This window comes from Sardina pilchardus, chromosome 1 (genome assembly GCF_963854185.1).
Source record: "Sardina pilchardus chromosome 1, fSarPil1.1, whole genome shotgun sequence".
Classification (NCBI taxonomy): domain Eukaryota; kingdom Metazoa; phylum Chordata; class Actinopteri; order Clupeiformes; family Clupeidae; genus Sardina; species Sardina pilchardus.
This window is the reverse complement of record NC_084994.1, coordinates 46,079,946-46,095,691: the sequence shown is the minus strand read 5'-3', so window position 1 is coordinate 46,095,691 and position 15,746 is coordinate 46,079,946. Positions and strand designations below refer to the sequence as shown.

At 44.6% G+C, this 15,746-nt stretch overlaps 1 protein-coding gene across 1 annotated transcript; it reads left to right on the top strand.

Annotated features, from left to right (window-relative positions):
* The first annotated feature begins 165 nt into the window (after window positions 1-165).
* On the top strand, window positions 166-15,693 carry evpla (envoplakin a). The gene is made up of 22 exons (XM_062546354.1): window positions 166-427; window positions 4,188-4,287; window positions 4,708-4,862; window positions 5,346-5,469; window positions 5,729-5,860; window positions 6,001-6,042; window positions 6,186-6,347; window positions 6,624-6,731; window positions 7,219-7,314; window positions 7,543-7,653; window positions 7,873-8,019; window positions 8,219-8,373; window positions 8,571-8,668; window positions 8,811-8,983; window positions 9,679-9,857; window positions 9,994-10,132; window positions 10,356-10,549; window positions 10,673-10,823; window positions 10,937-11,020; window positions 11,287-11,391; window positions 11,652-11,744; window positions 11,928-15,693. The coding sequence occupies exons 1-22, from the start codon at window positions 354-356 to the stop codon at window positions 15,318-15,320; spliced, it is 6,015 nt and encodes a 2,004-aa protein (XP_062402338.1). The 5' UTR covers window positions 166-353; the 3' UTR covers window positions 15,321-15,693.
* Window positions 15,694-15,746: the final 53 nt, after the last annotated feature.

Sequence of the window (15,746 nt, the reverse complement as noted above, 5' to 3'; positions counted from 1 at the left end):
TGTGTGTGAAGACAGGGAAGAATGAGAGCCCTGGGAACAGGTCTGGCCGGTCCTGAGGAACAAGATAGAAGAGTCTGGGTGGTGACCCAACCAGGGCGGAGACTTGTGACAAACCAGTTTCTACGTTCGAGGACGGCTCTGACGTTCACCGGCAAGGGGGGACAAGAGAGGGAAGGTGTGGGTGCGCGACAGCAGACGCGGAGAGACGCAAGACAGCCCACAGGCCCACAGGCACGGAATACAGCGCAGCACCCATAGACCCACCACAACACAACACAACACAACACAGCTCAACTCAACTCAACCCAACTCAGCTTTGAGCAGGAGGCTCCTGACTCTCACAGACATCCAGGATGTTTAAGAAGAAGGACACGGTCAAAGGCTCCAAGACCGATAGCCTGAAGAGCTCGAGCTCCAGCAAGTCCAAGTAAGTGGTGTTGACTTTCCACCAGTCTCAGTAAGCTGACCTGAGGTCTGTTTGGTGTTACAGTTGACTAGTGTTTTTTTGTTTTGTTTTGTTTGGAGCTGTTATGCTCATTTATCTGAGATGTCTCAGGAAGGGGTCTCAGGGACTGGGTGGGATCGGTCCCATGAATTTGATCGAAACCTCCACCCTCCTGGGCTGAAATCTGTGTCAAATGGCTTCATTTCAAGAGACTGTGTTTCCACTCAGTGAACAGCTTGATATTCTCAAATAGTCCATACCTTTGGTTATGTAACCAGGACTGAAAGTATTCTGTCAATATTTTTCCTCGGCCTACCTTAACATTGTTGGTATTTGGGTATGTGCTGCGCTGGCTTTGCTTAGTAAATATTGGTTAAGGGTACACGGGCTAAGCAGATGTGAGGGTGACTTCTGACCCTGATTGTTTGTTTGGAGCTTAGGGACATGTGAACAATAAGCCATGCACGGAGTAGCTTCGTGAGTTCTTCAAAGGAAAGCACACAAGTGGTGTTCTCCAAATATGTACGCTCATAGTAAGCCTCATGAACTTGAGCTTAGAATGAACTGCATATGCTTATGCCCTGACAACCATAATCTCTCTGTGTGTATTTTACCTGACACTGAAGTTTTAATGTTCAGTTTAGAAGATTCTGGCTCGGGCTTTTAGGAGCTCTGGTTCCCCCGTTGATACCTCAAAAAACAGCTTCAGAAGAATCAGTGATGTCATGAGTATCTGAGTTTATTATCTAAAAGGTGGTGCACAAAATCTTCATTTCCTCTGGCCTGAGAGTATGCCTAAGTAATGAATCTATGATGGGATGTGACATCAGTCACAACCAAGTCTTTCATTGAGATGTCCAAAAAACATGGGATCATCTCTACTGTACATCACCGGCGTGTGACAACGCCCATGGTGGCGTTGGTTTGACTGACGTGACTGCTGGGTTTTTTTTTACCCTTGGTCCGACAGAGCTGACTTACGGAAGTCTTAATCCAGGGTGTGAGCCATCAGGTGAAGCCAGAAATACAGGAGCAGGTGGAGGTGGAGAAATTACTCAGTTGTAAGAGGTGTACCATTAATTAGGCAGAATGGCTTCTGAAACAGAAGGAGAGGAGGTGGAGCATTAGGCAGAACGACTTTTGCCCGGCAACAAGGGCTGTAAGTGGCCCAGAGGGAATAATCAAGATTGGGAGTCCTATCATGCCATCACATCATGGGTGTGGACCGCAGGTCTCATCTCAACATCACATTTCAATCCAAAAATGGATGCAAAACATGTGGTTTTGGATTCCACTGGCACAGCCTTGTGTAGCTGGCGTGTTATCAGCGTCATCTTTAAAAGACGAACTGGAACCTAGGGCTAAAAGGCAGAGTATGGAGTGATATGACGACAGATTGAAAGGAGGCCAGCAAAGCCGCCTGCTGCTGGTTGTAAGATCACAGCATGCCTGTGGAGGGAACAGCTGATCAAGCTGATACAGACGGTGGAACCTCTTCTACAGGTGCAGGAGCAAAGCTCTGAGCTCCGCTATGCTAATGTTAGCAAAAGAAAAAAAAAGAAATCCACCTCTCCTCTATCTGACACGGGCGCAGCACACTGAGGAAGGCGCTAAGCCGAAATGCGCCTGTGCAATAAAACACGTTTGTATGCAAAGTGCGGCCTTTTTCCTTTTTCTGAGTAAGCATATAGGCCTACATTTGGCCAAGCACTCTCAAAAAGAAACATAAGAGAGACTGAGTGAAGCCTGCTCCTACCATACAAATGATCTGGGGCGCAGCACACGCATTCTCCATCTCCCTGAGAAGGTTCTCCTAAAGTGGAACTCTGGGGGAGAAAAAGCACCATGGGGCCGGTGCTAAAAGGACACCATGTAGGAGAATGGTCTCCCATAAGCGTGGGCCAGATGGAAGAGGCTGATTAGGGCCCCTTCTCCTCTCCGTCTCCCTCCACCACGCCCGCTGAGGCCCCTGGGGGCCGGTCTCCACAGGTGTTAGGGCACCGCCACCAACGTGTGACACCCACGCTTATCTTGCAGTGAGATCAGCAGAGTGTTCTGCTGAGGTGGCCCATGGAGGTGGAGGCAAACCTGTTCTTTTTACATAACTGGATCTCCTCCAGGGACTTTTGTAGTGTATAGAAGAGTCGTATTCAATGTTTGCAATCAGGGATTCATTTAAGATTTGTTTGATGGGTCATTTGAAGGGTCATTAATAGGACTGGATTTGACCTAATCCCTTACATGAGCTTGTCAGGCTTTGTTCACTAATGTTGTGTTTCTGTGAGGTCTTGTATCTATGCTGAGGTGTTGGTCCAGTATTGGAAATAAAGCATTTCTTATTGAATTGTAATATGTGTGTAAACAGCCCTACATCAACAATTGTGGTCATTAACAGGATATAATTTCACCCATCCTATCAGATTTGGGTGTGTACCCACGTCTTTGCCAGAGGTATCTGGGAATAGACTTTGGTATGACTAACAGAATGCAGTCTCTGACCAGAGGGAAAGCAACTGTACTCCATACTGACATTCCTGACTTTTACAGATAACTCTTGCTATTTTTCTCCAAACGTAGACAACTACTAAATTAACTTTGTCTTTATGTATTGTTTTATATACAATGTTCTAAGTAGGGATTTGGTGTAGCCTACTCAGGTAGCTATAGAGGAGAATGAGCATCGCATGAACAGTGTCAGAGAGATCGGGATAATAGATTATCTGTGATGGTATGATATGAGACGACATCTTTGTCTGGGAGTACAATGTGTCTTGTCAGTGCAGGTGTATTAAAGATAAAGAAAACCCATGTAGATCTCTTCCACTGATGAAAAGAGGTGCATAGCATAGGTGGTGGTTGTGTGTGTGTGTGTGTTTGTGTGTGTGTGTGTGTGTGTGAGAGAGAGAGAGAGGGAGAGTGAGAGAGGGAGAGTCGACTATCATGTCAGCACAAATTCCTTTCAGTCTTTGTTGAGGCAGGGAGGGGAACAGATATGCATGGTTTTCAAACGAGCGACAAGATTTCGACACCGGTTACAAAAAATGAAGAAGTGTGTGTGTGTGTGTATGAGAGAGAGAGAGAGAGAGAGAGAGAGAACAATGCACAGTCTGAGTATGGGAATGGCAGGCATGTGGTTTTACGGAGCATAAAGCATGTGGGGAATGTTGTAGAGGGAGGACGGAGTCAATCTCGTCATGTCCAAGGTAACACCTATCAGGGAACTGATGAATATCTAACCCCTCCATAGTCTAAATGTCGTCCTGAAATCTTCAAACAAGACTAGATTGATAGAGTAGAGGGTAGTATACATTATACTGTACTTCATACTTGTGTACACATGCACAGTGTATATCAACAAGACTTTAGTATGCAGTGAGTATGTGCTCTTTACCATCTGACACACAACTAAATAACCACTAACTATTGCGTAAGATAATTTCACTCACTCTTATACTACACCTTCCAAGCCTATAATTATGCCTCCAGTTCGCACCAAGGTCCTTCCTCATGAATGGACTCCTAGCATAGTTCTGGTGGCAGTGACACAGTGTTGACATTCCTGCTTGCCGTACTCCATGTCCAAAGAACAACAGCTCACATAACACTCACCGCTACAGGTGATGTTTTAACAAATAGTACTTCAGTGGTACTTGTGTACTTGTCGCTGAACCCTGACCTGGCGGCTTTGGAGTGTTAGCGCTGAAGCTCTGACCTTGACCTCTGACCTCCTCCTCCCTCACAGGCAGCAGGTCTCCAACTTGGCCTTGCTGGTGGCGCGTATGCAAAAGAATGCCGACCAGGTGGAGAAAGATGTGCTGCGCGCAGAGGATCTAATGGTCCTGGTAAGAGACAAGGCTGTGCACACACACATGCACTCACACACACACACACACACACACACACACACACACACACACCTGCACACACACACTCACACACACACACCTGCACACTGACATACGTACACCAACACCCACAGGGGACATGTGTTTCACTGTGTGTGAAACGTATCCATTGCTGAAATTCAGAACACACAAATACACACTTACCTATTTCAGTAAAATCAGCCAGCACAGCAATGCTGCACTGAATAATTCAGGTACATATACCTATATCAGGTATATGTATTTAGCCTGCAGATTTTTTTGAATATATTGAATATTCTGCACAATACAAACATGAGCATACACTCACAACAACAACATGTACAAAAACAGATCTATAACTCTCTATCACTCTCTCTCTCTCTCTCTCTCTCTCAGGATAATGACAGTAAAAACAAAGAACTGCCATTCAAGCACCAGAAGGAAGTGGCTGACTGTTTAGGGGAGGCCGAGGGGCTCCTGAAAGATCTTTTCCTGGACGTGGACAAAGCTAAGAAGCTGGGTCACCCACAGGCAGGCGAGATTGATAATGAGTATGTGGATCATGGTTCTTTAGTGTATACTGTGTTAGGCTACACACTCATATTATACAAATCTATTTGGTATTGTTTTTAGTATAAAGAGACTTACCTAGTAAGTATTGCCTTCTAGTAAAATCATTCGACTTAATTCAATTCAATAAGAGTTTGACTCATTTGAAGAGGTCTCGTCAAGAAATCAAGCAAATTTGGTGGCCAGCATGTACAGCAAATTTGTCTTGATAAGATGCCTCTTATTAAATTAAGTCAAAATGATCTTGAGATAGAGAGAGAGCTAGGCAAGTATCTTTATACTAAAAACATTTTTTTTTAATCTTAATATAAGATTAATAACTCTTGGTTAGATCTTATTTTCTGCAGTGCAAAATATACTGTACAATATAATGAACGTGCTGATTCCCTACAAATGGTAATTCCATAAATGTTTTTTAAATATTGAGGACTAATTTTGACTAATGTTGTCGTTTAATCCCTCAGTGTCCTGCGCCTGCATGATCGCTGGCTGAAGGATTGTTCCATTCATCAGGACGTGTACGACCCTGTAAATGACGTGGAGCTGGTACCCAGGATTAACTGGGCCCCGGTGCTCAACGAGAAACAGGTAAACACACACATACACGTGTGAAGACATCTCCCGACTGTACATCAAAGAGCTGCCCATTGTTTCCAACTGAGCCAAAACTAGGGCTACATTTGACACCTGAGACCACGCCGGGTTGGGTAATAATAAATTGAAATCCTACCCAGCGCACTCAAAAGTACCTGTAAGCACAGTCTGACCTAATCTTTAAATTGACCCAGATTTGCTAAAAAAAAAATTTAAATTAATGTGAAGGTTGTCTGTGTGTTGTGTCCGACAGAGGCAGGTTAACACGGAGGAGTATGGACCCACCTTAACTGATGTGGAGAAACAGATCGCAGCTCATAACATCCTGCATAAAGAAATAGAGGCCTACAATTCCCAGATGAGCCCGGGGACCACCAGCTCCAAGGTAAAGGGCTGCTTTTGTCATTATGTTTGCTTACTGAATTATTACAGTGCTTTGTAGAAATCAATAGCATATGAGCAGTTATTGTACTTCAACCTCCTTCCATTGTGATCACCTAACTGGGTGTCTCTTCTGTATTTCAGGAGGAATACAATGATATCAAGAAGCAGTACACCAATCTGCTGGTAAGTTCATTTACTACTTCATGACCAGGAGCTTCTTAGAAATATGTCAATCTTGTCAGTAATGGAAAGCTCCCCATCTGGTGGAGCATGGTAGTATGTGTGGGGAAATGAGCAGATGAAAATGGTCTCATGTGTCTCCAAAGGACAACTCCAAATGGCGACGGCATTACCTGAGCAGCCTGTACGACTACATGCATGGCTGCAAGAAGGAGAAGAAGTACCTGGGCGAGGAGCTGGACAAGATCCTCAATCAGGACTGGAGTGACCGCATGGTGGACCCACCAGACGTCCGCAGGGAATACGAGGTCAGGAAGCTACTGTACACATGGACTCTGTTTATTTTCCTCATTAAAACCAGTTTATACCAAATATACCGCCTGCCATATATTTCAATATACTGCTTGCCATATATTGCACCATAACATACAGTATGTGGGTTGACCACTTGGTGCCATTGTTCATTATGGTGTTTTCTTCTTTGAAACAGACTGCAGTTAGACTGGCAACTGTTTAAACCTGAATTGAATACACAAACCTGTAGACAGAGGCCTGTTAATGACAGTTTTTGTTTGTCTCACCAGAACTTCAAGAACAACAGCTTGCTCTCCCACGAAGCTGAGGTGAATCGTCTGCAGGACGATGGGGACCGGCTCGTCGAGCTGAAGCACCCTGCCAGCTCCATAGTGGAGGTGAGGAACGCTCTGGTCTCACACAAAACAAAGCAGTGCTCCTTCAGCCACTTTGTGAGAGATCACTTACACATGGGGAACTAGATGCATGTTTACTCCCATATGGGAACTTGATGCATGTTTACCCCCATATGGGAGTATCTCTGTCACTGACAGAGGTGGAAAAACTCCAGCTTCAGAGAGTAAAGGTTCAATCATGTATTGGTTCTTACCTGTGCACTTAGAACAGGTGATCTCATCAGTTAGCTGCTATACCTAGCTGAAGAGTTGTGCTAATTAGAATCAGCTGGTTTAAATGAATGGTTGGCACAGATAATGTGGTAGGACTTTTACTTTCTGAAACTGGATTTTTCCACCTCTGGTCACTGATAAATGAAGGTCTTACTGAGAGATTTTACTGCTGGTTCTCTCCTTCGTTTTTGAAACCAGGGAGAATGAGATCATCAGCGTAAATGCTCACAAAATGTTGTCTGTATGTGTGCCTCAGGCCGAGAGGGATGAACTGCGAAACAAGTGGCAGGAATTCCTCAACCTGTGCATCTGCCAAGAGGTGCATCTGGAGAATGTGGAGGAATACAAGAAGGTGATTTGAAACGACAGGAATAAGTCATACTCATGCAAACAATTAAATGGCGATCCAACATAAATGGAGATTCAATATTATGCATCAATATCATACATTTTATTTCCATGTAACTTGTAAAATGCAAGATATGATGATATAAGTGAATTCATTTTTAATGCATGTGTGTATGTCTCCATAACATGTGTAGAATGCCACTTACATTTGTTCTGCGTTGCTTGTGTTTAGTATCAGCTTGATGCAGATACCTTGTCAGAGTCTCTAACCAGACTTGGCTCCACCCTGGACCCCAAAGCCCTCAGTGGCAAGACCAACCCTGAGATCTTACTCCAGCTCCAGGTCAGTGCTTACAGACAGTTATCTGAACCACCAATTTCCTTCTATTCCCCCACTATTCAGTTTCTCAGAGCATGCTGTGTGATAAAACACACATTTTACCCTTTCCTCTGATATTGTAACTAGATTAGGCTACAGGGATATTTACAGAGCAATGAACCACTGATGAAATTAGGCTTGAGTGAAAGATTATAATCTGAAAATGTTCACCGGCCCCTTCAGGCAGAGGAGAGGGCAGTGCAGCGCGGTGAGCAGAAGTTGGCCGACCTCAGGAAGAGGAGCACGAGCATCGCTCCACTCAAACTGCGCCGCTCCAACCCCAGCCGCTCCAAGGCCATCGAAGCGCTGTGCGACTGGAGCACGCCCAAGGTAACAGTTGACCTTCACCTGGCCGAAGAGCCTTTGGTCTTGATTGTTTTTCCCTTATGATGTTATTACCCAGATACTCTATATTTTATAAAAAATAATTTCTTTCGAATATTAGCAGAACAGCGTCTTTGGACTGCATGTGGTTCTCCAGGAGATTGAATTCTCATTCAAAACGTTTATGTCTCGTTCAAAATGGTAGGCCACGCTGGACCGTGGGGACATCTTCACTCTGAAGTCCAACTCTGACAATGAGAACTGGGAGGTGGTGTCCAACGATGGAGTCACCAAAAGCTTCCCAGGAGTCTGCTTCCTCATCCCCCCACCAGACACAGACGCCATCGATAAAGTGGACTTGTAAGGAACTCAGTTGATATTAAAACGAACTTGTTGCTAGTTTGAATGGCACATTAATATATCACAAATCAAATTTCTGAATGTATCAAATCAAATTGATCAAACTAGATCTCCGGCTTGGAATATCAGTGTATGGCTTACTTATGGTTTATTAATATATATTGTCAAATGTAATTCGATATTGTTTGTCTTTGTAGGCTTGGGGGTGAGCTGGCAGATTTGAAAAAGAGGAGAGCCGCTTTGGAGGCGTCCCTGAAGAACAATGCCCCTAGCGCCTCAAAGTCCCAGAGAGCAGGTAACGCCTGAACCTCCACAAGACTTTGACACACTTAAATCTTCTTAAATAAAAATGTCCTGCAAGCCCCTAAAGCACTGCCATCTTGTAGTTCTGAAGCATGATGCCATGACAATCCACGTAACACTCCTCTTCTCTTCAGCTCCTGTGTCTGCCGCCCCAGAGAACCCCAAGGCCCTGGAGCTGGCTGGAGCTCTCAACGAGCTGGATAAAGACCTGGCCCTAGCTGAAGAGGACGTCCTAAGCCGTCTTAGAACTCCTCTAGACCGCACTGACGCTGCTAATGACCTTGCTAATAGGCTGAAGGAGCAGGAGGTGAGTTGGACTCACAACAAGTGTCCTAGTTTGATCACTTACAGTACATAACAATGTAGCACTGACATGAAACTGTGAGATCTAGCCTCGCCCGGGTTATAAAGTTAGCTAACACTTCTATGCAAGGTCACGGTTAGCACTTCAAGGACAACAAAAATGTATGAAACTGCATGGGTCATTCTGGTATGTGGTTATGTGGTTGCATTCTGGTATGTGGTATATGTGGTTGCAACATTGTTCAATCCGGGCATGCATTGACAATGTCTCCATTTTGTACGGCTTGACAAGTTCAGGTGTGACTTTTTGAGTACATCAGAATATGTCAGTAATCTTTTGACTGTTTGCAGGTTATGGTATATCTTGAAGGCAGGGAAAAGCTGTTGCTCTTAAACACTGTCCACTTAATCAACAGAGTCAGTCGATTGAGATGAGGTCCAGACATATTTATATTTGATAAATGAGCTTGACATTTTTCAGTAGGGATAGGTGTGTTCTTAACCAAAATACAAGCTTGTAAGTGTGTCGCAGTGCTACATAGACATTGTCTACATTGCTGTCCCCCCCGTTCTGTGATTAGTTCCTTCGACGAGGCCTATCCTTATCACCATTTGCATCACCATTGGCACAGATCCACAGCTCAGACTCAGAGCCATGGGCAGATGATCATTCCGTACATGTCTACATTTCCCTTACAGAAAGCTGCCGACGCACTGAAGGCTTTGGACCAACAGAAAGCAGCTACGCAGAAAGAGTTAGAGCCCCTCCTGGCCCAAAAAGCCAATGGGCCAACTTTGTCTTCACTTCCAGAGAAACTGAACGCAACCAAAAACAAACAAGACAGCCTTGCTGCCCTGTCTGACTTATACACAAAAAAGTAAGATATGTCCAAGATATATAATTATACATACTTCATTATTTAATGTATGTTCCCCACTTCAATCAAAATAAGTAATAAATGAGCTGAGCATTTTCAAACTGTACAATAATGTCTGGCTCTGTGTCAAAAACAGGGCTAATGCCTCTCTGGATTTGGAGAACCAGATCAAGAAAGTGGATGGTATCGTGTCTGGGTTAGAGAAGGAGCTGTGTGAAGATGGAGTTATTCCAGATAAGCCCAACGCCATTCCGACTCGCTTGCAGGAGGTCCAGGTAATAATTTGTGCATGCTCCAGCAGAGTAGTATACTGTGGCAATGGTAGAGCTACCCTTGTGATCTTTCATTCTATATTAATCTCCATATTGTCAATAACAGAAAGGATTCCCTATGGATTCTTCATCTGTCATTTGCTTCTCAGAGAGGCTGGTCTGAAGTTCAGCTAGTCTCTTAAAACATAACACAATTTGTTTCTTCCTCCCCTCCCTCTGGCCCCAGGACCTGAAGAAAGATGTGGCCAAGGCTCAGCCAGAGGTGCAGAAGCTCAGTCAGGACCTGGAGGCCACGGAGAAGCTGTGCAGCTCCCTCCAGCAGGGCTACCAGGAGTACTGCCCCGACATCGGGCGCCAGAGGACGGACACCACCCGCCTCCAGGGCCGCTACGCTCGCCTGTCCAATCAGCTGGAAGAGAGGTGACAAGTCAAGGCACTGCTGTGTGCTTATTCGTCGTGTTCACGTTTCTTTCGATTACTTGTGTTCAGTTTTTACCATTTTGTCTAATGAATGGCATTGATGGGTTATGATGGTCTGTTTAGGGAGAAATTATTGCAAGGTGCTGCCATTAAAAATCAAGACTTCCAGAATGTCTCTCAATCCCTTGACACCTTCCTTGAAAACCTGCCCAATAATGCCGCCAGCCCCAGTGATGACTTGGCAGAAGTCAATGCAAAGCAAGCTTCTCAGGAGGCAAGTTTACTTCATTCTTTAACTGTTTTCTCTAACATTTCTTGAGTGAGAAGCAATTTAAGACAAAACTTTCTAAAATATGCCAACCAAAACTCCACATGTTTTCTTCACAGAGAGTGGTAGAGGACATCAAGCGTAAGGGGGATGACATTGACAGAGTTATCGACCTCTCTGCTGACTTGCAAGATGCCCTCAATGTAAGACCCTAGATAGGTGACCATTCTTTGTGTTGACTTTTTATTTTTATTTTGATTGAAGAGCCTGTCATATACAGTGTGTAGTTCCATTATGTAGTACCATGGTATGGTGGAATAACTGACTGAACAGAATAGATGGAACACCAAAGTCAATGTGCAAGCACACACAATACTCCCTTCTCCTGCAGGAATATGAGATTAACTGTGACACTGCAGGAATATGAGATTAACTGTGACACATACAATAATCCTACTGCCTTCTGCAGGAATATGAGATCAACTGTGACACATACAATGGCACACTGAAGGATGGACCTACAGATGCCAAAAAGCCAAACACTTCAGCCCTTGCAGACAGTGTGCAGAAAAAGGTACGCAGTGAAATGCAAACCACATTGTAAATACCTCTGTAATTTACACATTGTATGGGCCTGGAAAATGTAGCAGAAGTGCTAACCAGCAATAGCACATTATTTGAAAGCACCCTTGTTATTTGTTGGTGAATGAGTTTTGGTTATGATTCAAACTATATCAGGATATTACTATGCTACAATTCAATTTCTTTTCCAGTTTACTGTGAAAATATGTTTCAACCAATTAATGTTTATGCTATGTTGTTGCTCTCTCACAGGAAAAAGAATTGGTGAACCGATATGCTGTAGCTACTGCAGAGAATGACCAGCGCCTGAACCAACTTGGCTTGGCCAAAAACATCATGGGACAGGTGCACATATAAACACTCATTCAAGCGCTGTTTTTCATTTTACTGACTTTCATGTTTACATTTTGGCAATTCACTTCACAAATAGTGTTGAACCGTCATAGCATTAACACTTCTATCTCAAGTACATATTATTAATAATAATTTTATATGAATTTGTATGTGTGTTTTTTATTATTTGATCAGAATGAAGAGAAGGTCACCATGGTGCAGCAGCAGCAAGCACAGCAGCAGAACCTTCAGAAATCTCTGGACGAGACTGACGGCCTGAAGAAAGAGCTGGATGAGGAGGCATCTAGACGTACCCATGCTGAGAATGACCTCAAGACCTACAAGAGCAGATTGTTGTCCCTGAAGAGTCGCAGGGGTGTGGAGCGTGTTGAAGAGAAGGAAGTGCTGGAGTATTACCGTGACCCCAAGATGGAGGCCGACCTGGAAGACCTAGAGAACAAAGCTCACGAGGAAGCTCTGAAGCGAACAGGCATTCAGAGTGAAATCGAGGTCACTGGCTCAAAAGTCGCAAAACTGGAAAATGAAATCAAGAATGTAGAGCCCAAGCTGGTTACCAGAGAAGTAACCAATTATGAGAGAGATCCCCAACTCGATGTTGATGCAGCCAAATTAAACGATGAGATAAAAAAGCTGAAGGACGAAATCCGGTTACATGATAAAGAGGCAGCGAAGCTGCAGACAGAGCTTACCATTTTAGAGCAGAAGAAGCCAAACATCAAACAGAAGGTGGTGCAGAAGGAAGTGGTGAAAGTGGAGCAGGACCCAGGGATGTTGAAGGCCGTCCGAACATTTGAGAATGAGATAGCAGATGAAAGTGAAAGGGGCAGATCCATTGGCAATGAGATCTTTCAAACACAAAGTCAGATCAATACACTGGAGAGACTGATTCCAACCTTAGAGCCTAAGATTGTTACCAAAGAGGTGAAGAAAGTTGAACAGGATCCTGAAGCCTTGAAGGAGGCTGAGAAGCTAAAATCACTCTTGGAAGTTGAAAGAAAGGAAAACACCGGTCTCCAAATTGAAGTTTCTGTGCTACAAAAGCGCATGAATCAACTGAGAGAGTTAAAACCAAAAGTGGAAGTTAAAGAGGTGACAAACGAGGTTTTTAGGGTCTTACCACAGACAGAGGAGGAAATAGCCCGTCTGAAGAAGGAACAGAAGGATACCAAAAAACGCATTTCGGATATTGAGTATGAAATCACAACAGTGGGGGCTGACCTAGCGGACCTGAAATCACAGCCTCCTGAGGTTGAGTTTAAAGAGGTCACCCAAGAAGTCGTGAAAGAGGAACGGACCCCTGAGGACGACAAGGAGATTAAAAAGCTCACGGACCAGCTGTCCCTTCAGCGAAACACTTACGATGATATTCAAGACAAGATAAAGCGTCTAACAAAGGAGAGAGATGAAATCAAAGCAGAGAAGTCAAAGGTGGAGACTCAACTTCTGAACAAAGAAGTGGTGAAGTATGTAGATGACCCACTCTTGGAGAAGGAGGCAGACCGCCTGCGGAGAGACTATCGTGAGGAGCAACAGAAGCGGCGCACAACTGAGGAAATGGTCTTTGATCTTCAGAACAAGTACATTCAGCTAGAGAGACAGCAGCCGGAGGAGAAGGTCGTGGTACAGGAGGTTGTGCGTCTCCAGAAAGATCCAAGACAGATCGTGGACCACGAGAGACTTGGCAAAAACTTGGATAAGGAAGTCACATCCCGCAGGCAAATGGAGCTTGAGGTACAGCAGCTGAAGGCCAAAGTGGAGGAGAAGGAGAGGAACATCCGGTCAAGTGATGAACATCAGAAGAAAGCCAAAGTGGATGAAGAGCTGAAAGAAACCAAGAAACGCATCCATGACCTGGAGACAGCGCCGCCACCTATCGAGGAGTGCATCGAGATTGAGGAAGTTATGAAGGTGGAGAGGGATCCAAAACTGGAGAAAATGAGCAATGGACTCCGCACAGATTTGGACAAAGAGAACAATGACATCATACGCCTTCAAAGAGATGTAAGACAACTTAATACAAGGCTTGATGCATTGAAGCGGCAGAAGGGTGGAGAGAAGACGGTTTACAAAGAGGTCATTCGTGTAGAAAAAGACCAAGCAGTAGAGGCTGAGAGGTCCAATTTGAGGGAAAAGGTGCTAAAGGAGACAAATGCCCGACGAGACCTGGAAGATGAGGCCAAAAAACTGACTGACAAGTTGGATCGCCTCAAAAATCGAGGCACTAGCAATTCTCAAGAGGAGAATAATCTGATCCGCAAAAAGGATGCCTTAGAAAAAGAGAAGGAGAAACTCGAGGATGAGCTGAAAGCCCTGGAATCCGAGAAACGAGACATCAAAACCTCGTTCCAGCAGCAGTCCCGACTGATGAGTGAGAAGAACCAAAAGAGCAGGCAAAAGAGCATCAAGATGGAGACGGACGTTCAGCGTATAGAGAGGGACATCTTGGATGAGAAAGACAAGATCCACAAGCGTGATAACACAATAAGGGAACTTCAGAAAAGCTTGAAGAAGGAAGAAAATAACAAAGAGTCACGCACCAAAGAGACCAACCTCTCCACCAAAATCACCATCCTAGACCCTGACACAGGGACGGACATGTCACCATATGATGCTTACCGGAGAGGTATGATTGATCGTAAACAGTACCTGCAGCTGCAAGAGCTGGAATGTGACTGGGAGGAGGTCACCACCAATACACCCCATGGTGAGACTTCTGTACTGCAGGACCGTAAAAGCGGCAAACAGTACCCCATCAAAGATGCTTTAAGGGATGGCAGAGTTACCCCAGAACAGCTGAATGAATACAAGAAAGGTAAAATGCCCATCTCAGAGTTTGCTCTCCTTGTTGCTGGAGATAAAAAACGTTCTTCCATCTCGTCAGCCTCAAGCAGGCTCTCATCCGCCTCAACCGACTCCCTCATCGAGGGAGACTTCCCCATCAGTGGCATTTATGACACCCACACTGACTCATGCCTGTCAATACGCAGCGCCATGAAGCACAGGATGCTTGACACCACCACGGCCCAGAAGCTGTTGGAGGCACAGGCTGCCACGGGGGGCATTGTGGACGTCAACAACAAGGAAAGATACTCTGTGCACAAGGCCGCAGACCTGGGTCTCATTGAAGCAAGCCAGTTGCAGCGGTTGCTCAATGCTCAGAAAGCCTACACTGGAGTCGAGGACCCCATCACCAGGGAACGTCTCTCTATTGGAGAGGCTGTCCAGAAGGGATGGATGCCCAAGGACACTGCCATGCGCTACATGGAGGCCCAGTTCCTGACGGGGGGGCTAGTGAACCCCAACCGAACGGGACGTGTTGACATCGTAGAGGCCGCAGGCTCTAAAATGGTAGACAGCACCATGGTGAGAGAGCTTCAGGAAGAGGCCAACCACCCCAAGGAGCTGACAGATCCCATCACACAGGAGAAGATCAACTATAAGCAGGCCCTGAATCGCTGCAAGACTGACCCAAGGACAGGTCTCCCAATGTTACCAGCATCCTCTAAAAATGCATCCCCTACCTCCCCCTTCCCCGCATATTTTAGCCATCGATCTTCTAACCATTAATTTGAATAAAATGTGTTTACATTCAGATTGGGAAGTACTCCGAGTGGAACTCAAGTTGTAAATGTCAAATATTAATGTTTATATAAAATATAATGTTTATAAATAACTCAGGGAAAATAGGGATTATTATTCAGCTCACGTAAGGGGTCACAAATATTGCTGCTGAGATGTGTGTTTACTCATTTATGAAGGAGAAGTTTATTCTTACTGATCATTATCCTTAAAATATTTACCAGATTTGGGATGATGGGCATTGGTGCAATCACGGTTTGGATGTCGATACTTTCATATATAATTTAAGGCTTTCTCTGATATACTGTTATTACTTTGTTTGATATTGTATGAAAAATAAATGCATTGATTAAAATGTCAACTTTGAAGCTTGTCATATGTTTAATGTTTTAATACCAGTAAACTCTTCCCATG

Bases quoted from the DNA above. Each gene is read 5' to 3' on its own strand.
- evpla (XM_062546354.1), top strand. From the start codon at position 354: ATGTTTAAGAAGAAGGACACGGTCAAAGGCTCCAAGACCGATAGCCTG. The intron at 8,984-9,678 runs GTGAGTTGGACT...TTTCCCTTACAG, and splicing joins ATAGGCTGAAGGAGCAGGAG to AAAGCTGCCGACGCACTGAA. The intron at 9,858-9,993 runs GTAAGATATGTC...TGTCAAAAACAG, and splicing joins TCTGACTTATACACAAAAAA to GGCTAATGCCTCTCTGGATT.